Consider the following 22,392-nt stretch of genomic DNA (forward strand, 5'->3'; position numbering starts at 1 on the left):
AGAAATGATTTCCAAATACCTGCAACACTCATGGTGAATGCAACAGCAGTAACACCTGCCTGGCCTTGTCTCATATTTCATTTCTAAAGGATTTCACCTGGATAAAACAGATCATGTTTTCAACTTCAAGTCTCAGGTGATACCAGGTCGTCTGGTAATTTCACCAAAAGTCTTAACAGCCAAATTAAAGCCATACTCAAGTCTAATTTAAGCATCCTACACCACTATATTTTATGGACCTATTTAATACCTTAATTTAAATGTTGATTGATGATTAAATGATTTCATTTCTATGACTCTTTGTTGTTTTTACAGTTCAGCTTTTCTTTATCTTAAAAGTTTTGGTTAGGTTCATAACATTTTACACAGGAACTGTTTACAGAAAAATAAATACACATGGACCTAATGTTACTAATGTCAGATATACTGCTAATTAAATAGTAGCCTGCCACCACGATTATAATTGAGACACAACTACTGCAAAATACTACTAAAATAACCACTTGGTAACACTGTGTTTGTAATTTTCTCATGTAAAAAAACAAAAAACAAGCAAACAAAGCACCCACACCGGAGTGTTTTACTCAGAACGTCACATAATGTAATTTGGGATTTCTAGTGAAGGGGAGGGGAAATTATTGTGCGACACCGACTCCACATCTCGTCGTCCGCGCAGCCTCAACTTCAAAACATATCGGAAATACGGAGGAAGAGGGGTATGGCTGTGTATGTCGACGGCTAACAGCTACTTAACCTGCCGGGGAATATAATCAGCCTCTCCGGTAAGAATGAAAGAAGCGTATCAAATATATTGCTAACCTAACGTGTGTGGCTGGTAGCTAGCTAGCCGGCTAACCAACGTCAGTTAACCCGCAGCGGTTAGCTCGGCTCGGTTTGGCTAGTGTTTCCTGACACAGCTGGCGAGAATCATCTTTGGTTTGATTGCTAGGGGAGAAGAGTTTCCTTTTGGGGTGACACAGGACTATTGTCTGTAAACACATGTCTGGATATCTCCGGCTTTTGAGCGAACACGTTCACGCCAGTCGTACAACAGTTGAAAGGTAATTAACAGCAGCCACTTAAAAGTAAGACGACACAACACAGTGCCTCGAATAAAGTTCATTAACTGATTAAACATCGATTTGCTTACACCATAGCAGAAGCAAGGGAAGACACAAGTTCATTTTTGAAAGTGTGCGTTATTGTATAATCACGTTATTATTATCAAGTCATTGTTAAGCTAGTGTTCGTTAAAAATTGCTTCGTTTTCGTTACTTCTCTGAAATGCTAACAGAACTTGTAGTTAAGCCGTTTGACAGTTTAGCTAGTTTCGGGTGTCACTGCTAAAACTACAACTGCGATACGAACAAATAAGTTTTAAGTTTGACGACAACTCGAACTGGGAAACAACCCGGTTTATTAATAGCTAACTACCCAAGAGGGGCTTGACTTAGCCGAAGCAGGAGACGTAGTCACTGTTGTAGTTATGAGGGAGTGTTGAAAATAGTCAGTGACTGCACCATTTCGTGCCACTTTTTCGCTTGAGTCGCTTGACTTCCAGCTGAAACAGGTTTCATAGCCTCTGTTCTTTCCCCATATTCTCATGTATACCCTCCTCCGCAGAACAAAAGGCTCTGCTCGGCGGCCCCCTCCCCCTCTTAACTGTCTGATTGATTGAGTCCACACTTGAGGTATGAGGGGACCAGTGCAGGGGGCCCTGTGCAAGGACTACTTTTTTATTATCCGCAAGTTAATGGGCCAATAGTTTTATCTTTTGGCAGTTATCTTTGTCATAATGTCACGCCCTCTCTGTGTGGCCAGGATGATACACTCTGCACACCCTGTTCCCTTTAATGCTTTTGTAAATTTAAACTTGTGTGTCAAGGGAAATGTGCACACTGTACATGTAGTTTTCGCACTTGGTATGCAAACTGACAGGCTTTATTTTATTTATTCTTTGGAATTGGACTCCAACTAAGCATGACTATCTCTGACTTTTCTTCCTTTTACCATGAATTACATATGTAAACAAGACCTAGTCATAGTTACAAATCCAAAAGTACCAAGAGTAGACAAGTGAAATCAAATATGTTGGTCTGTCGTACTAAGTTAGCAGTAGCCTATGTACATCCAACTATGTACAGTCTTTTGACATATCTGCTTTTCTCTGGTTATGTTTTAGCCTATTCAAAAAAAGGCAAATGTTGCAGGGCTGGTAGTGTCAGCTTTCTTCTTTCTTGTGTAGCTTGCTGCTCCAGTTTTGTTGTGGGCTTTATGGCCACATAGGGGTTTTCTTGTCTCCATGGTTGTCATGCCTGGGTTTGCAACCCACTGGAAGTTGCTGTGATTGGATAAGTGGCTGTCCCTGGTGTGTTGGTTATTGCTGAAGGTGAACTCTACACTATGGAAACTGCATGAGCAACCAAAGCAGAAAGATGAGAGGTAAAGTGGGAGGAAAGATAAGGATGATTTTTTTAACCCACCCCCCTCCTCCTCAGCAGTCTGTCCCAGCAGCGTTGGACTCAAGGGAACAGCCTTAGAGACGTGTACCAGCTGCACCCACAATGAATGGCCAGGGCTCAGGATGGGTTGCCATGACAAGGACGCTGGCACGCGTTGTTATGCAGACACCTCTTTTCTCAGGGCATGTTTGCACATTATTTCATTGCCCAGTCTTGCTTGGTTGGTGCTTGAGAGAAAAGCCCTGCTTGCATATACACTATCTGAATAACTTTTTTTTTTTTTTTGTCTTTGTGTTCTTAAGGGTGACAGTGGCTTGCGTAAAAAATATTTCCCATTGTTTTTGATCCAGCACCTGTAGAAGTTATTTGCATGTGTGTACCCTATACCCTGCTTTCCTAATGTCTTGGCAGCCTTGTTATGAAAAATGCTGCTGATGTGCGAGGGTGATTTGCAGTCTGCTGACTACATCTGTCCACATTCACTCCTATGTGTGGTATTAAACACCAGTTCCTAAACCAGCTGGAATACTCTTGGCTTACTTAGCTTACACTAAAAGGCCCTCACTGTATGGGTTTTGAGGAATTAATTACATAGACAAGTTGTCCAGTTTTGGAGCATAGCCACCGTCCTTGCCATGCGTAGCTGTTTGTCTACACATAATAGCAAAAAGTGAGCCAAATCACCATTTATTTAAAATCCACTGTAAGGAATTTAACCATGTAGACCAGGTCTGGATTCCTAAGCCTTGCCTCAGTTTTTAAGGCCGTTGGGGTTAACATGTCCTGGGTTATCTGATCACAAGTGGACAGCTCTAAGTGAATGCTTCTAAGATGTATTTCAGATCAGGTCACAATTGGTCACTTGTGACGCATGTGGAGATACAATCTAATGACAGGTGTAAACGGATGTACCTAGAGCTGTCCACTTGTGATCAAACACCCGAGATGCATATTAATGCAGATACTTAAAAGGAAATGAGGAAATGACAATATACATGGTACACAATTGAGTAAAGGGGGACACAATTGATAAAGCTTACTGTAGTAAGTTTGCTGGAATTACCTCTTTGCTACTATCTGTTTTTGTGTGCTTTTCAAATAGGGGAATTATTGATTCAACACCACAAATCAATTTATTTATTTTTTGTATGTTCAGTCACTTTTAGCACAATTTGCAGTAGATGTGGTGAAGAGTGTGGCATAGTACTGATTGCAGGGCTGAATAGTTTCCAGTGAAAAAGTACACTGAGGTCAAGGTTAAATCTCCAGGGGAAATATATTAATGCATCCATTCAAGAATCTGTACCATTCCTGCAGAGCAATGAGGTGTCAAGCATGATTCTGAAGGCACTTGTTCGCGTGTGATCTAAGGTCAAGATGAACCAACAGCTCTGATGCTGCCTATATTCAGTGCATATTCAGTTTTCAAAAGCCCATTCTCCTCCCCTCTCTCCTTGTTTCCCTCTTTTTGCATGTTCTCCTCCTTTCTTCACAATTATTCTGGAAAATCCCACTTTATGATTTTTTTTTTCCATAAAATAGGGACAGGTTTAACCGTCAGAGGTTGTTGGTTTTTAATTTCTGCTGCAAGTTTTCACTTGAAAATTAATTAATTTATTTCTTCTATGACAGCAAAATGCATTATACCAGCCCTCAGAAACAAGTGAAGCATGTTAAATTGAGCTAACAAAGCACTGTTGACTTAACTTTGAAAGCCTGACAGATCTGACAGACTTGAAAACACTTGCTAACCTAGCAACATTAAGGCTACAAACAATTCATAATGCAGACTGTCAAAAGGAATATCTGATGTAATGAACATGTGATTGACTACTTCTGAAATATGAGATGGCCCCACGTTTTCAAACCTAATTTCTGGAAAAAATGTCTTATATTTGGATAATACCAAATGTCCTTTCTCTCCAGAGCGATTACTGTTCATGTGGCTTAGGCACTGTCCAAAAACGCTTAGACTTTGTGTCTAAGTCTTATAATGGCCTGGCACCAGGCATCTGAAACACTGCCTACATCTCAGATTTTTTAAAAGAAAATGGCAGTTCAGGCTCAGGCTACAGTTGTCTTTTGTGTTTAACTCATTTCCACCTCTGCTCCTCCTGCATTCTCTTTGCAGCCACAGATCTGGGCATTACTCCAGTTGACCATCTCATTTAACTCATTAGTTCTTATTCGCTGCTCATGTAATCAGCCCAGAGTCTAATCCCAATATACAGTATATGCAACTGAATATAGAGTTTAATCTTACAAAATGTGAGTGGTATAGAAATATGAACAAGAATTTCACAGGCCAGATCTGAGACCAGCATAACTGTATTTAATGTCCAAGAAGAACATCAAGAAATGTTTTGTAGGTGTGGCCATTTATTTTGAAGGGGCATCTGATTTTCTGTCATGCAACCTGCTTCCTGTCGAAAAAGTACCAGGGCACTGTATATTTAATTAATATTTCTTTTTGAGCGTCAATGTCAGTTCCTGTCAGTTCTGTTATTTAATTGTTATATGTGCATGAATGAAACAAGTCCTTACAGCATTCAGTCTTGTGCTGTATCTCTGAATAAAAGCTTAAAGTAAATCTTTGTGCAAAAGCAAATGGGATTCCATGGTCACTCCCATCCCAGCCCATCCCACTAACAGTAGTTTGGGTTGAGCAGATTTAACAGGAAGGTCATACACTTAAGACTGAAGAGCTCTTACTCATCCTCAATAGGCTGGTGCGTATTGATGACACACCCAGGCAGACGTTAAAGCTCCATCCTCTAATGCAGAGCATTTTTATGTGTTTCAGTGGGGTTAAGAAGTTAAGACCTTTACCAGTCAGTACAGTCTAGCCCAGGTTTTGTAGCAAGCTTTACTATCGTCTATCTTTTTTTATTTTATATTTTTTTACTTCTGTAAAATGCACGGAGGAGAAGTGTTGGGGATTTCATTCTTTCTTGTCAGTATCTACTTAGTGAATTATGGCTTTGTGTTTGCTTTATAGGCTCTGGCTAAGACACACATTGCCTCGGAAAACTTTAAAAGTCAATAACCAGTACCGGATAGCTTTTGTCCCTTTTCTTGCAGTAGCACCACAGAAGCGCAGCTTGGAACACAGTTGCAGCCAATTTTCAATATGAAAATAGCAGGGACAGGCCACCTCTCTACTGTTTTCTCTGCTGATTCGATGTGAACCAGCTGTGCCTGGAATTTCTGGCTCAGATAAGCACCAACTGTAAAATGACCCTCCACAGGTGATAAGTGACTGTTACTGTTGAAAATATGATGATTTGTGCATAAATGAAGCTGATCGGTTGTAGTCCAGGGAATAGGCTGCCTTGATAGTTGAAAATGAATAAAAGAGAGAAGAAAGAAGAAAAGTGTCTCTGGTGTTGGAGCCAATAGAGACTCATTGAGAATGTCTGCTTAGGTAAAACTCCTCTGTGGTTACCCCCACTGTCATTTGGTTTGGACCTCATCTATCTCCTTCTGGGACTGTTGTGGCTGTCAGTGGGTTCTGTGCTGTCCCTTCAGCATTTGAACAGCAGTGCTGACTGTAAGCCATATTCCCCAGATGACAATCTAAATATATAACTTCAATACTCCTATACCCCCATCCCCTTTTATTTCCTTGTCTGCTCTTCATTCTGTCCCCTATGCTAGCGCTCTTGGCTCCTCCTTTGTCCATTCATGTGTGAACAAGCATACATGTGGACATACCATATATATATTAATGCCCCATGGGCAGAAAAGGAAAATGTCCCGTTTGTCGGCTGTTATGTGCCAAGCACACGTTGCACAGTGAAGTGAAAAATAAGGGAAGGGCGGGGGTGCAGGGAAGAAGACCAGAAATGGCCCATATTGATGTTGTGGAGTATGTTATGTCATGCCAAACCTGTCTCTTTTTTCAATGCTAAGAGAGAGGAAGGATATCCGTGCAGGAGAGACAATAAAGTCAAAAGCACATAGTGTAACCAGACTGTTGGCTGCTCTCCCTCTCCCACTCCAGCTCCCTCTAGTTCTCTTTGTCCTCCTCTCTCTCTTTGGTTCACTCCTCTTCCTCAGCCTTTCAGCTAACATAGAAAGATTCCTCTAAATCTAGTCATTGGGTCTGTTTTATATGCGTGTTAAGTCAGTGCCTGTGCTTTGTTACAGGAGGTTGCTGCTGCCAAGTTCTCTCACTGTCTAAGTTAGCTCAAGCACAATATGGCCCTCCAGCAATAAAGTGAACCAGGCTTATCATTTCTTCCCTTTGTGAAGATATATCTCTTTACAGATGAATGTGATACTGGAATCTGGGAGAGTAGGGGTCATAGAGGTTTGAATTCAGTCCCTGGGGGTTTTCCTTAAGCATGATGCTTAGTCATCTAGCAGCTCAATTTTCCACACCACACTGATCTTATTTGCCATGTTTTGTCCTTGAAAACCTGTGATCTTTTAATCTTTAACATTGTTCCAGAGCAGAGGCCGCTTTAACCAAATATTTTCTGTCGTTGACTGGATGTTTATTTTTAACAATGATGGGAAAATCGGATGGCCGCCTGTGTGAACTACTATATCATTAACAACATGTTGACCCCCCTGTTCTGAAGGGGCACTGGTCATTCCAGTTTGCAGTTTGGCAGTAGAGCATGGGTTGAGCCTTCAAAACAAAATTAAAATGGCCATGAGAAATTGTCTTTCTGAGGCAAAGATGCAAAACATAATGACAATCGCAATCTCCCTCGATGCGTTTGATTATGTCAAATCAGCACGCAGTCTAAGTACAGGCTGACCAGGAGGAAGGTCTGAGTTCAAGCTAAAAGGTAAATGCTATTAAATGTGCTATGTCTCATTGGCATATAAAAAAGAAACATTAAAATGACGTGTAATAATAGATTATGATATAATTTTTTTTGACTGTGTCAAAATGATAAGAGAATGAGTAGGTCAGTCGCAACCTAGAAGGACATGAACCAGTTAGTAAGTCTTAGTCATTACTTAAAAAAAGATTACTGTTGTCCCACTTGCTTGTTTTTGTGCTCTGGATCACATCTCTTATTAATCTCAGAGGAGTGGAAGTCATCTCCACCACTCAGAGTCTTTATGGCATGATCTCTATAAACCATATCCATAATCTATGGGGCTATTATAGAGGCCTGGCAAAGTGAGAGGGCCCAATCCCCCATCTGCTCACAGTTCTACATGCAGATGAAAATCATCTGCAGGAGCAAGCACAGGCTTTCCTCTCCTTTTTGATCCACATATCCCCTTAGAGAAAAACCTTTTATTATCCTTGAACTGAAAATCCTTGCAGTCAGCTGCTTGCAGAAATGCATAAACACTTAAGTTCAGCAAGCATGAGTTTGTCAGATGTTGATGATGATCAAGTAGGGTGTGTGTAGCAGTAAAATATAATGCAACATAAAGAGTAGGGAACCATTCTTCTCTTGCCACATTTTGTCAGAGCACTTTGTCTGTTTTTGCCTTAACATGCTCTGTGTAATGTATCTGTTGTGATATGGTTTTGACTGACAGATTAAACACAAGAAAAGGGGAAACACGAGAACACTGCTTTTGAAACCAATGTACCCTGCACTCGTGAGAGTGCTCACAATGCATTGTTTTCCCCTGTGTGATTAGCTTGGCATGCTTTAAGGACTGAAAACATCAACATCATATTGATGATTCAGTAGGAATGAACTAAGCATGCATTTAAAACGTCTGCACAATGGGTAAAGTTAAAGTAGACATTAGCAAGGAAAACTAAATCTAATCTTTGAAATCATTAATGGTTTTATGTGTGGGTGAGACATTGCAGCTGCTCTAGTTGTTTTAACAGTTTTTTTTTCTGTCTGTCTCTCGCAGTCTCTCCACCAGTCTTGCAGCATTTAGTGGGATTAGGATTAGTGGTCTGAGGCAGCCTGCTTTAACAAGCACTAATTGATTTGCAACTAAGAATGTGTTGGAGACTGCAGCAGACAGCACCAGAGCTTGGGGTTATGCAAGGTTATGCAAGGTCAGCAAACATAGCATTGCATCAACCTACAGGAACAGAGCCACTGAGTTTGTTGGCTGTAGTATTAGAAAGTATCATCCACGCAATGGTGCATGACTTCATGGCTGCCATCCGCTGTGGGCAGCAGGCTTCTCTTTGGGGAGGCATCTGTAGGCCCACGCTGGGCCTGATTAGTCAAGGCTATCCAACTGTGCTGTTGAGTCTCCATGTAAACAAACGCAATCCATTTGTTAGGCCTGTATTGCCTACAATTAGTCATTGTTTGTATGGGAAAAACATTCTGCTGTAAGTACAAAACCGCTGATGTCAACAGTTTGAACCAAAGGGTGTCAGTCAATGTAACTGTGCCGCCTCCTCTTCTGTGTTTTTCCTTTCAGAGCGGTGCTGGACTGATTGGTCCAGTTCCTGTCCATCCAGTGAGTCTAGTGGCTGCCGGCCCTGTGAGCTGATTGAGGGGTCTCAGAGCTGTGGATTGCATCATTATGGAACAATAGCAGTGGGAATCAAAGCTCTCCCTCCTCCTCCTCCTCTTCCTCCACCTCCACCCCCATCTCTTTTTCTCTCAGCCTGGCTCTCCACTGGAACCCTCCCCCTAGCATATACACAGTCACCCACACACACACATGCAAGTGTCTGACCACTCCTCCCACGCTGGTCATGGTCCACTCCCCCGTCTCTCCAGTCAGCCAGGCAATGAGTCAATGGAAGCTGTGTAATCCTCTGTAAAGTATAGGGCCTATACGTTTGCATATGCTCCCTTTTTGTCATGGCGGTTGTTGTTGTTGCAGAGGCCTCCCTCAGGAGAGGACATGAGGGAGAACAGAAGGCAGCATAAAGCTCACAAAAGGAGGAAGAGAAAAAGTGAGAGAGTGAGTGAGAGACACTGACGCTGCCATCTATTTGACCGCAGGAGAATGAGCTTCACAGGGCAATGGATGGAATTCAGTGGTGGTGAAACAACATGATGTGGGACTGGCATTACTACCCCGCGCCAATCAGGAATTGGACCAACAGTCAACTTTGGAGATATCTGCCACATACAGTTTTGGAATTTTAATATTTTGGAATATTTTTCTATTTTGCCTCTCCTTGGTGGTGTCTTTGCATTACAGCCTGCCAAAAGTGCCTATTTTGTGTTACTTTTGTCTATTTTTTACTCATCTTTCTTCATATTGAAATTCCATTTTTCCACAGATTATTGCTAGTAACTTTACATATAGTAACTGTCACATTAAATGCCATATTTCAAAGAAGGTACAGCTACGACACCAGCCTCCATCAAATGCACTTGACAATCATCACCTTAATGAAATTTATTTCACCTTGGGGAGAGCGCATTTAGCCTCGTCATCAAAGAACTGAGAGTCAGGTTACTCAATACTTTGTGACTTTGTGCACTGCCTCCTCTGGATCTCTGGGTTTTGACGTAGCGCTGTCACCATGTTCACTATCCAATCCAAATTGCGCTACCTTTTCATGTTCCTGGGCATCCAGCTGGTGGTCATGGCACTGCTATCCCGAGAGGGATACCAGAAGAGGGTCACCTATTTCATCCGCATCTTCCGCAAGCCCGACACCACTGGTTTGTCAGGCCGCAATCACACAGCAGCCGGCATTACTGGAGGGGATGTATATGCCAACCTCTCCCACCTGTCCAAAGCTCACAGCCATGGAGATGACATGCCCTACTGCCCTAAGACCTCCCCTTTGATAGGTGAGTGATCTTGCTTGCTTTTGTGTCACACACCTCATAGTGCAACTGAAAGTAGCTTGCTATTACCTCCATGTGCTTACATCTCTAAGCACAGCATTGATCTATTAACACTATTAACAGTGTTTCAGAATTACATATTGTTGTCACTTTTCACTGTGATTATGAATTACAGATAGCAGCCCAGGATCCCCAATGTGATAATTTAGTGCCCTTCTTACAATAAACCTAATTTCAGTGATTAAAATGAACAGCAGTTTTATGGGTTATAATGTTATTTTATTTTAGTTTAATTAAAAAGTTGTTGACCTTGGTTACTTTGCCAGTTCAGTAGCTGTGTTGTATATCTGCTATTGTATGGAGTTGTGTTGGGCCACTTGTTTCTGCTTCAGGTTTGTCCTACATTTTTGTGGATTTTTTTTCTGTGCCCATAATACTGTGCTATTAACAGCTGAGAATTATATTTTCCCGTAGAAACTTTGGTTTGAGTCAGGATGTTAAGCTGTTGACTCTTGCTCTTGTTGTTGTTCTTGTTTGCCATCACACGGAACTTAAATGAACCACAGTAATGTAGCTTTCAGACATTTCCATTTAGCACTTAGAGGTTGAGCCATCGCTTGCTTAATAACAGTTAGTGGGGCATCATACCATAGAATAGAGTCAAACAACATCAGCTGCTTCCTGTGGTGATGTTTTGATGTAGTTTTCATTATCTGCACTCTTTAATATACTGTGTAAAGCCCCCACCCTTCAAAAAAGTTATATTGGAGTAGAAGTGTATTAGGTGCAGGTTATGGAAGTTAGGCAGCTTGAACAATACATATATAAGACCCCTCTTTGTGTGTTTAACTTTTGTTTACAGTTGAAGGTACAGGAAATATGCTTTCTTGCCTCAGGTCCCCTGAGGAGCAACCCTCTGCAGTTTCACTGAAACTGGTTTAACAAGGGGAAATCGACCTGTATTGTTGTGTTGACATAGATCTTCTGTATGAGCTGAACAGGACTTGGTGGGATGCGTCAAACACACCACCACACATCACAGGCAGTGTGCAAATGCTAGCTTTGACAAAGACAAAGTGTTAACTGCTCAGCTTAACCGACGCACCAGATAATCAAACAATAACTGTCAGCATACCACATCAGTTTTAAAAAATCAGTGCTAATGCTATACGCACCTTTAAAACAGTGATTCAAATGAATCACATAGAGGCTTTTTGTTGGCAACAAAGATATTAAAATAAAATTAAACTTCTGTCCTAATTTCCTGATAGTTCCTCTAAGTAAATAGTGCCTGTTGTGATACTGTATTATCTCTGTTCCTGATATAGAAAGCCTGATTTTCATTGTAACTTCTGAGATGCTGGTAATTTGAAAAGCAAATCATGAAATGGATTTGAATGGATTTGAAAGTATTGTTTTTCTGTCACACACGATATTCTCTTCAACCTAACTTACAGTAGTAGTGTCTCATTAGATTGTATTTGCCAGTCTGTCAGGATTTCTCTCAGAGGATAATGTAAGACTTAGAGGAACAAGGTAAATATAAAGCTTGGAAAATAGAGAAGGGTTAACATATGAGTGTGCTAACAAAAAGACAGCAGGCAAACATACTGTACTGCCATCAATGTAGATAATAATGTTGGAGCAAATTAGCAATCATGAAGGGTAATTACAAGGAGGCAAATCCAATCAGTCAGATCAGTCAAGATTATTAGTTGTGATGTCCCTTTTTAAATGTGGTGAATTGAATCATCTGTCAGATAACTCTTATATGCACTGTAGGTCTGCCAGTCGAAACAGCAAATAGCTAAATATGACAGTCTTTGATGCTTGAGCCGTTGTTTCCATATGGATCAAAGCTTGAATGCTTTATTTGATTTACACATTTTCCACAGAGACCTTTGTTTTTGTTCATAATAATACACAATGATTGTTAACTTATAAAACATTGCACATACTATAGCATAAACATTTATTTGTCCTTGGAAATAGAAAAAAGTCTTCTTACTAACTTTTTTCCTCCAGAGCTTTTAACCCCACTTCTATCAACCATATTTCATCTGAGTTTGCTCAATTGTTAACTGAGCCATTTTGATGTCAACTCAGAAAACTTTATCTACTGATGAAGACAGATGATATGTCTCTTCCTTGTCGCACACGTGTTGCTCATTACTTTGACAGTCTAATCTTGTTCAGTGTTTAATCAATGTTTATTCAGTATATCCAGGTATGGTAAAAGCAGATGTAGTTTTCTGCTCTCCAGGCTCTGCCCTTTCTCCCTTTGTTCCCATTTTACAGCCAGTCATTTTAAACTACATGCTGATACCTGAGCCATAAGCCAGAAATAAATCATGGCAAAGGTCATTGAGGTATTGCTGTCAGTATTGCTGTCAGTATTGCTGTCAGTATTACTGTCAGGAACAGAAACCACCTAGAGGTTTACTTAATAGTGTAACAGATTTCTGTATATTTCCGGATTGGTAAATTAGGCAATGAATGTCACATTTCCAGATTGCTCATCTGTCTGCCCAAACCCCAGTTCAAACTCCAGGCAGTCAGTTTTCAGTCATAGTCATTAGTCATATAGTCATTTAGTATAAACTAAAAGTTGGACTGTAGATTGTGTTAAATCCATTCATCTTTCTCCAGGTTCCTCCAAATTTCTCCAAAATTTTCAGATTATCTTATTTTTGTTTTCACAACATAGTGTGACTAATTATATCCTGTAAGCACCAAACACATGGATGTTACTTTGTACAACTATAGATCAATAACAGTTAATGACAGATTTCTTCTTTGATCAATGTTAATATCTTGAAGTTAAATAGATAATTGGGATAGATGTGTGCAAAACAGATTTTTGGTATGTATCTGTGCAGATTATGATCCAAAATGTAATTCAAGGCATCAAAAATCTTCAAAATGTTGAGCACTATGTTTGAAAACAGTTTTCTTGTTTGAGGGTCATTTTAAAACGTGATGTCACATTCAAATGTAAGGCTCTCATACTCTAACCACATTATTTGCCTTCACTCAATTAAACATATCCTATTTCCCACTGGTAATGACATCAGACCAATTTCTGCTCACAGGTGGGCCGATCCATGTCAGCTTTCCATCAAGGCTCACGCTAGCAGAGGTTCAGAGGAAAAATCCACTCGTGGTACGCGGAGGACGCTACAGGCCACCTGGCTGTGAGGCGAGGCACCAAACAGCCATCGTCATTCCCCACAGACACAGAGAACACCACCTTAAGTTCCTGCTCTACTACCTGCATCCTTTTCTGCAGCGCCAGCAGCTCAACTACGGAATTTACGTCATTCATCAGGTGAAACTTAAACAACCACGTAATAAAGTAAATTGTACGCCGAAGGAAGATTCAAATATTATTCAGATATTTTATTTAGTATTTTGGTTCGTTTAGATTTGACATTTGGCAGAGACATAAGGTAGCTTTTGTTGGATATTTACAGCTGTTACCTAGTTAATTTGCTCTGCATGCATCTTTAGGTTGGTGTCCAATACATTTGAGGCTAGGTGAAGAGTGCCCTCTAGTGCGCTGTCATTGAATGTGCATGTTGAAGTGTGACAAAGCTCAAGTGGCTTAGAGGGCTTAATCTCCTGAGCTGCTTTAACAATTAACTAATATTTACTCTGCAGCCCTGTATCTCTTACACCTCTAGAGCTGGATTTGTCATTACACAATCACATTGATGGGTCTTAATTCTTCTGCTTTGTTTCGACTCTTTGTCTCGATGCCTTAAAATCTGCTGCATTGATAAACAATTGATAACTAACTGACTAATATTTTGAAACATCGTGTAATTTTGTTAAATAAATTAAAACTATATAGCAAAAGATTTATGAATTATTTAAAAACATAGGCTAAAAAAAATGAGTCTTGTTTTTGTTGTGATACAGTTTGTCATGACATTTGAAAGTTTTGAAAATTTGTTGGTTATTGGATGTTACTTAGTGAATATTGCAGTCACACTTTCTTACGGTTTCCACTTTCCTTCAGTTTATCCTAATGGTTTTCTAGAAAAACTGAAGACAATGTAAGGTTGATACAGTTCTAATGAATTGCTACCAATTGATTGTGCAATCTTGAGTATTTTAGTCACCATGTCTGCTGAACATGCAACCACATATATGAAGGATTAAGTTAAGTTAAATGTAGCAGTGCTTTCATTACAGTTCCTCTGGAAATCAACAACTCACCGTAATTAGTTAAACTACTAGCTAATTATGTTCTGCCTATATTTACCCTGTTGTTTTTTGTTCAGAAATTAGACTCATAATGTGCCGCTGTTATATTTTTTTCCTCATAACTGACTCCTATGTACTGACTTCCTTTATGAGTCTAAAGTTTTCACTTTGTCCCAGGCTGAACCCAAAGTGCACAATTATATGCAGTTTAAACACTTTTAGATGGGTGTCTGAGGTTAGCACATCTTGAAGTTCTCAGATTTAATCAGGTCCAATGTAACACACACTCACCCAGCTATTTGGACAATAAGTGTCTCTGTTTGCTCCACAGGCTGGAAATTACACTTTTAACCGAGCCAAGCTGATGAATGCAGGTTTCCGAGAGGCTATGAGAGAGGAAGACTGGGACTGTCTCTTCTTCCATGATGTGGACCTCATTCCAGAGGATGATCGCAACACATATGTCTGCGACTCCAACCCTAAGCACGCAGCCATAGCCATGGACAAGTTTGGCTACAAGTAAGTCCTTTTGTGGCTGTGAATGTCCACTGAAGGGGTCGCTCCTCACAGATGGACCCATGGCACATCCTGTGTTCAACTTTTTTTAAAATATATTTATGCATTTTTGTGATCTCTAATTCTTTCCAGGCTCCCATACAAGATGTACTTTGGAGGAGTGTCAGCTCTGACGCCACTGCACTACCTCAAAATGAATGGCTTTCCCAACAACTACTGGGGCTGGGGGGGAGAGGATGATGATATTGGAGTCAGGTGAGAAAACTTTAGGTCAGATGCTCTTAACAATGAGAGTTTTAGGTACTTAACCTAATCAAGCTGTTTTTTGTTGCTATAAGAATGTAAAAAATGTACGTAAAAATGTGTGGTGTGGTTGCAGCGTGCAACAATAACATATATTGTAGCAAGTACTGCAGAGCAGATTTATAATGTCTAGAAAAATGGCCCAATTCCAACTCCAGCTGTGTGTCTCCCAGTAAGACCAAGTGAACCGACATTTGTTTCTCATCTTCAGGGTGTCTCTGGCAGGGATGTACATCACTCGGCCATCGTTGAAGGTCGGCCGTTATAAGATGATTAAACACAAGCTGGACAAAGGAAATGATGTGAACCCAAAGAGGTACAGTAAACAAGTTGGTGTATTTGATTTCATGTGTGCAGTTGCATGTAGAGTTAAATAAAATCAGAAATCTGTTGTAGGTGTTTTTACTGTGAAGGTAAAAAAGGAATGCACCCTTCAATTTTCACCGTTCTGTCTTTGTTCTCCATTTAAAGGTTCAACATGCTGGCCAAGACACGTCAGACCTGGAAGTTGGATGGGATGAACACGGCTGAATACGAGGTAATCTCAAGGCAATACCTGCCCCTCTACACAAACATCACTGTCAACATCGGCACTGAGGCCGGACTACATCCTCCACCACCACCTCCTCCTGCCAAAGCTGCAGACAAGCCTGCGGCTGAAGCACCAGCCGAAGGCCCAGCCAAACCCCCTGCCAAACAGAAAAAGGACCACTCAGAGAAAGAGTCTACCCTAAACAACCACTAATCATGTTTCTCTTTGCCATTACTTCATAAGGATAATCATGCTCTAAGATGGTGTTTTTTTTCCTCTGAGTGACCCGAAGGTTTTGGCTCATTTTAAGCTTTTCCATCTGTTTGTGGAGGATTTAATTTGTGAAGAAACATCATCATGCTGCCCACAGACAGTCAGGCAGTCATTCGGGTGATTAACACACCTGGTTTATTAAAATAATGGACATGAATTTATCAACCCTTAGGTGACAGCTCTCCACCTTGGTTCCTACGCTCCTGTAATATCACAGATTATTCTTCCAAGGGAGCCACAGCAAAGAGAGAAGGCTAAAAGTTGGACTCTATGAGTTTATATATCTACAGCACTGTGGTCGCTGGTTAAACCTTGTGATGCCTTAGAAACTTGTTAATTTTTTTTGTCCTTTCATGTAATTTTCATTATTTAGAATATTGGGTTTAATGGAGCAGTACCTGCAATTGCTAGCAGTCACACTGTGCCACAACAGAGTTGGACTGATTTTTTTTTTTTTTTTTTTTTGTCTTAAAGCCAATGAATACATGAGTGAAATTGTGTTTCCAAGTGCGTGAAGCTGCTACAGTAAGTACGAAGTGAAAGAACTTATGTTACTGTCACTCCTATTACTGCTTTTGACACAACAGCGCACATATGCGTATATTCGTCTGCAAATGCCTGGGCCTACGTTCAGAAAGGGTTCTTGAACAGAGACGCTGTTCTACTTCAGTTTGGCTTGTACATGAAAATATGGGCTAAAGATTTCACATGTTCTCAAAGCTATGGATGCTGTACACATCATTTTGCCTTTTGTCATATTTAGTAGGATTTAATGAAGTGAAAACATTTCAGTTCTGTACACTAAGGCTAAGGTACAGATTTCCTCTGTGTAGCGTTTATCTTAGCAGTAATCAGAGCATTCAGTTCAGCCTTTCAAATCATTTACTTATTTTCCAGCATATCCACTATCTATGGCATTTGATATAATTTTTGTGTGTGTTTTTGTGTATTTGCCTTCTTAAAATAGAGCAGGTCTTGGTGACGGTGATCAGTCCTCTGCCTTCAGATGAGCTTGTGATTCACATCAAAATGGAGTCTCTTTGCTTGACATATATGTATGTTGATCATGTACAGTGTACTATACAGCTCCTTGTGTAAATGTGTCCCTCAAGAGTGCTGGCTTGCTTCCTTAACACTTTATATGCAGTGAATCTTGATCATGTGCTAATTTTTTAAACTACAGTTTGCCACTCTCTTGTCCTTTATCTACACAAATCTTTGAAAAATTAAATGAACTTAAAAAAAAAAAGCATTTGGAGATTAGTAATTTCAATAATTTACAGTAGTCAAATTTATTAATCTAGACAAATAAATTAGTTCAGTAGTTTGAGCCCAAAGCACAACAGAACAAATCTCTGATCACTGTTGATGGGGAAGGAAAGTTGTTCTGCTGTTTGAGAATTTTGAGTTTTCATGTTTCTACTTAAATTTAGTAGAAGAAATGTGGTTTAAAAAATACAGTGACATCTTGGAAATAAAAGATAATTTGGAAAGCCATAAAATAATGTCTAAATGCATTGTTGACATTTTGATGATGTGACGGTTAAATGAAAATTGGATGAATTGAGTGTTAATTATGTTACAGGTTTCTTTAGCAATATTTAAAATTTACAGTTTGGCTCGCTAATACAAGGAAGCACACTGTGTTACTTTTCTCTTTTCAACACATAAAAACAACTGTAACTGCGATCTGTGATTTCAATATTGACCCAATGTCCCCACAATGTGACTCAGAAAACCAGTCGTTCTTTAACAAGTTATTACATGGAGACACCTGCTGTGCCCTTTCCCCTTGTGCCCTTGCACTGCATGTGGACTCTCCATCCTCCTCGTCTCTTCTCTCCACACTGAGAGATTTGACTGTTTACAACAAAAACCAGTCCCTTTGTCCAGTGAGCGCGGCTGCACTGACAGGTGAACAGGCTGAAACCAAAGATGACTGAAATGGAAAGCTGTGATGATGGATAAAATAAAATGTGCGCATAGAGTACATTCCATACGTTACGATGATTGCTGTATTAATCCATGATAATGGATAGGCCTGTCATTTCTTCTGTCAACATTTATAGCCTCCTTCAGTTCTGTGTACAAAAAGCTGTCAAGACAAACCAGCATGTATTCAGATTTCCCAAAATTTACAAACCACAGATGAAAAACATCATGTAGTTATGTTAGTGAAGGGATGAGGATGTTTGAGGATGACTGAGTGATTTTTTTTTTTTTCCTTTTTCTTTAAACTCCACTGAAAACTTTTATCTTCATGTCATTGTTGTATTCTGCTGAAGTGGATGGGAGGAGGTCAGAAAGTGGTTGCCTGTGAGTTTCCTTAGCATCTAGTTATTATTTTGATGTGAAATAATATTCAGCTCATATGGCCTTAGCAACACATAATAGCATTTCAACACTTTGGCATTAATACAATAGCATCTGTATGTCAAGACTAAATATGCATGGCAAAGAACCTATATGTAAGGATATGGGACTCTACTGAGCACAGGGAGATGATTCATATCAGTGCTCACCTAAACAAGTTGGAGCATGCTGAAGTGTCTATTTTGTGAATCCGAAACTCCTGTTGTTTTTTTTTTTTTATGTCAGTTTCCATTTACTATGTGGAGTTTCCCTGCTGTTGTGTACAATTAGAGGGTAAGAGAAGGGCATTTGTGTACACAGGAAGCATATGTCTCCACAGTCACAATGTACAGTTTCAACATCATTTAGTGTATAACACTTGATCTAATGTTTTGGTTTTTTTTTAGGGTTTGTTATGTTTAATTTGATTTGACTCCATTTTGATGTGACTAAGCTCTGCAACAGCAGAAAGCAGTTATCACAGGGTAGTACTGAAACAACCAAGGGCAAAGTGACTTTGTGAGTCATTTCTGCGCTCTTTATGAATTCTGCACAGTCCAGAGTGGCCTTAAATTCATTAATAAACTGATTATACAAAAGAAAAGCTGTCACCTCTTTCTTTTTAAATTTTTTATTTTTTTTATTTTGTAGTTTGTTTTTTTTAAGGGGTGGGGTGTTATTTGTTTTGTATCTTATGACAAACTGGAACATGGGTCAGTAGGGTTAGTTGGCATGTAGAAAATATTATGGTGAAGCATGTATTAGGACAAGGGGAGAAAACCAATTCTAAATTCTTGAGTTGTTCCCAGGAGCATCCTAATGAACCACAGCTTGGGATGCCAGCCTGGTAGCCTGATGAAGAGCTCTCTAGTCCTGACAAATGAAGTCAAGAGTAGAACAGGACTTTACAGTTGGAGTTACCGTGCTAAAGTAAACTGATGAGCTCCTGCTTGTAATTCGACCAACAGCCGGTGAAGTTGTGCTTCATTTTTGTTGTTTTCTGTACCGTGCCTGATAACGTGTGGCACAGCATGTGAAGATACTGTGTGTGCAGAGTTTGGCTGTTGTCACATTAATTTATTGAAGGGGGGGAGGGTTCTCTGAGCTCACCTTAAATCTCAGTTTAACCCAAAAGTAATGACATAGTAAGACTGCAAATTGAAAAAAGGGACCTCACAAAAATCTTCTTATTTATAATGATGGATTTAAATTCATTCAGTAAAATTAAAATCACAGTTTTAAAATCAAAATGTGTTTAAGTATTAGCCTCGCACACTCAAAAAGTTGTATTTACAGTTATACAAGTTACAGTTATATTCTTCGTGAACTTTTCCCCACATTTGAACAAATGCACCACTAGCAAGACGATTCTTTCACCCCGGAAAAACTTCTTATACATGAACCCCCAAAACAAGTTTAATTATAAAAGTGTAAGACAATAAAGAGACTGTGCAGCTGTAGAATCAGTAATCAGCAATGTTTTTTCCTCTAATTTACAATGTCCAGTGTCCGTGCATCGTGGAACAGTCGTGTTTGCTGGATGACCCGTGGAGTTACCACTGCTGTGAATTGAAATCTACCTCCTTCAATGATGGATGAGTTTTCTTTCTTTATTGTTGTGGTTGCTTCGCTACCATTCGGAGTTAATCATTTTTGTTTATGTTTGGGACTTCAGACAGCTGTTGCCTGATTTGTCAGCTTAATATCTGACTGAGCTGAACAGACTGTCATGTGGATGTTTCACAATTAAACACTGAGATTGCCTGATGTAGTCTGGCTGTGCTAGACCAATTAAAATGTCATTTTCCAAGAATTAATAATGGTACTACTATTCCAAACACCTCTTGAGTTTGGTTCATTTACTACCACTACAGGCGTAAATCCTTAATTATCCATAAATTCATCAATGGAAGTGAGTGCACATTTAAGTACAATTAACTGAGACAATACAGTTACATTAAACTGGGAACAATTATTTAGCAAAATAACAGGTCATTGTATTTCAGCCTAAATTTCAATAGAGGGCGCTCTTTGAACATGTAGCTGCCAGTGCACCTCACTTCAATAATAGCCATATCCCTCTATTGTAATCTACTCCTCTGATAACATAACACACTATGACAAGTTAAATAAAGACACATTATGGATTAATCTGCTGATAATTTTTGTTCCCATTGTGTGAAAGGCTTTCAGACCATGACTGTTAGATAATCAGTGCAGATAATGTACAGGGTAAGCATATTAAGACTTAACAAGTTTCGTAGTTGCAAATGTAAAATTGATACATCTCCCTGAGATAAAGTGATTTTTCTTAAACTTAAGCTCAGGGGCAAAATCTTGCTGAAGAAACGATAACCAGCATGGGCTCTGAAAACTAAAATATTTCGTCACTATATATATTAATTCATCCTGTTCATCTGTTATATTGTGTCCATTATGTGCCATGTTTACTAAAAATCACAGATGTTTTTGAATTACTAAGGCAAGGTCATTGCCATCTTGTTTTAAAGCAGCTCATCATTACTATGCAAGGTCGCCCTGGTAACTGTGATATAATTATTTGTGTTCTTCAGGACCTTCTTTACCAAACACATGTAAGGTAGTGCTTAAAAAAATCACTAAACATTCATCCATCTTTCTTAACTCACATGTTAACTCTCTGCAGCCCCAGCAGGCACTGTATAAAGGAAGGAAACCACACAGCCCACTTCCCCTCTGTGGTTTAGACTTAACTAGACTTAACTGAGAAAAAGCCCAAATGTGCTGAAGGATATGACTGAGCAAATTAAAGCTTATCTACATATCAGCTAAAACGTTCTTTTTACACCTGAGAGCTGATGCTTTTTTGAACTTACAGTGTCACTGGTTTGGAGAAGGAAGCAACATGTGAAATTGCTCAGTGTGACAAAGGCAGACTGTAAAATCTTAGATTTAAAAACACAAAAGCAGACATAGAGGTTTGCAATTTGTCACACATGAGCAGAGTTTAGTGCAGTCAGCAGTTATGTGTTAGTTGTGTGGTCGGGGGCAGTTTGTTCCTGCAGTGGCGTTAAACAGAAATAAACTGGTGGACTGTGGATCAAGCTCTGGTTTTTCAAGGTGTTGGTAGAATCAAAAACAGTGCCTTTTCTCTTTTGTGTCTGAGCTCTCCTCACTGCAGGAATCCTGTCACTAGAGTTGAAACCGTTTTTGCTGCATTTCTTTGTCTTTATTGTAGTGAAGTGAATATCTCTGGGCTGTAAATCAGGCAAAACAAGACACTTGAATTCATCATCTTGGGTTTACATTGGCGCATTGGGCATTTTTCTTTGTTTTGTGATGTTTTGTAGACAAAAAAAAATGCATGGCTTAATAAAGAATATAAAAAGCAGATTATTTGATAATGAAAATCAGCGTGTTGCTGAAGCCCTGATCTGCATCTATGAAAAACTGCTGGGTTATTTTTTTTGGTAATTTCATGTTACATTTGTCTGCTCCTAACATCATCACCAATTGCAGAGGCTCAGATTGAGGCATAAAATGCAGGTTGAGCAAAACTTATGGACTTTGTTGTGATATAGTGGCCGGTGGTAACCTGGATTTCTTTTTAGAACACATAAACCGTAGGGTGCGACACTGGCTCCCCCGAAAACCTGATTTATGACATTTTGGAGGGTTTCTAGAAATAAGAACAATGTTATTTTTGCAATGTTTTTTTCTTTTTTTTTTTTTTTAAATCACGCATGACGGCAATTTGTCATTATTTCACTCTAATAACAATGATGTTGCTCTACTCACATGGTTCTCTTCAGAGCAGCTTTGTGTGGGCGGTGGCTCTGACATTGTTAGGAAAAGCTGCAAGCAGCAGAGCGATGAAGTCACGGTCTTGCTTGAAGGGGTTTGCCCCGAAGTTTGGAAGTCTTCTCTGCCCCCCCCCCCTCCCGACTACGGTCTGGTGGGGGTGGGGGGGGGTGAAAGCATGCTTTTGCCATCACCATCAAAGCATGCAAATCAAAGAAAAGAAAGACAAAAAAGGGAGGCCCCCCCTGAACGCCATGGTACA

The 22,392-nt window shown here is 39.8% G+C and overlaps 1 protein-coding gene across 5 annotated transcripts; it reads left to right on the forward strand.

Annotated features, from left to right (window-relative positions):
- The first annotated feature begins 581 nt into the window (after positions 1 to 581).
- Positions 582 to 19,964, forward strand: LOC139612787 (beta-1,4-galactosyltransferase 3). Of its 5 annotated transcripts, none has more exons than XM_071468785.1 (8): positions 582 to 782; positions 8,832 to 10,168; positions 13,258 to 13,493; positions 14,706 to 14,893; positions 15,023 to 15,145; positions 15,405 to 15,509; positions 15,665 to 15,731; positions 19,857 to 19,964. In XM_071468785.1, the coding sequence occupies exons 2-8, from the start codon at positions 9,895 to 9,897 to the stop codon at positions 19,947 to 19,949; spliced, it is 1,086 nt and encodes a 361-aa protein (XP_071324886.1). In that variant the 5' UTR covers positions 582 to 782; positions 8,832 to 9,894; the 3' UTR covers positions 19,950 to 19,964. The 5 variants fall into 5 exon arrangements, with proteins under 5 accessions (XP_071324886.1, XP_071324885.1, XP_071324881.1 ...); XM_071468784.1 differs by lacking the exon at positions 19,857 to 19,964 and adding an exon at positions 16,171 to 17,247 and having other exon boundaries at positions 584 to 782; XM_071468780.1 differs by lacking the exon at positions 19,857 to 19,964 and having other exon boundaries at positions 600 to 782; positions 15,665 to 17,247.
- Positions 19,965 to 22,392: the final 2,428 nt, after the last annotated feature.

This window comes from Trachinotus anak, unplaced genomic scaffold, assembly GCF_046630095.1.
Source record: "Trachinotus anak isolate AG129_WGS33_773 ecotype Australia unplaced genomic scaffold, CSIRO_AGI_Tana_v1 ptg000032l, whole genome shotgun sequence".
Classification (NCBI taxonomy): Eukaryota; Metazoa; Chordata; class Actinopteri; order Carangiformes; family Carangidae; genus Trachinotus; species Trachinotus anak.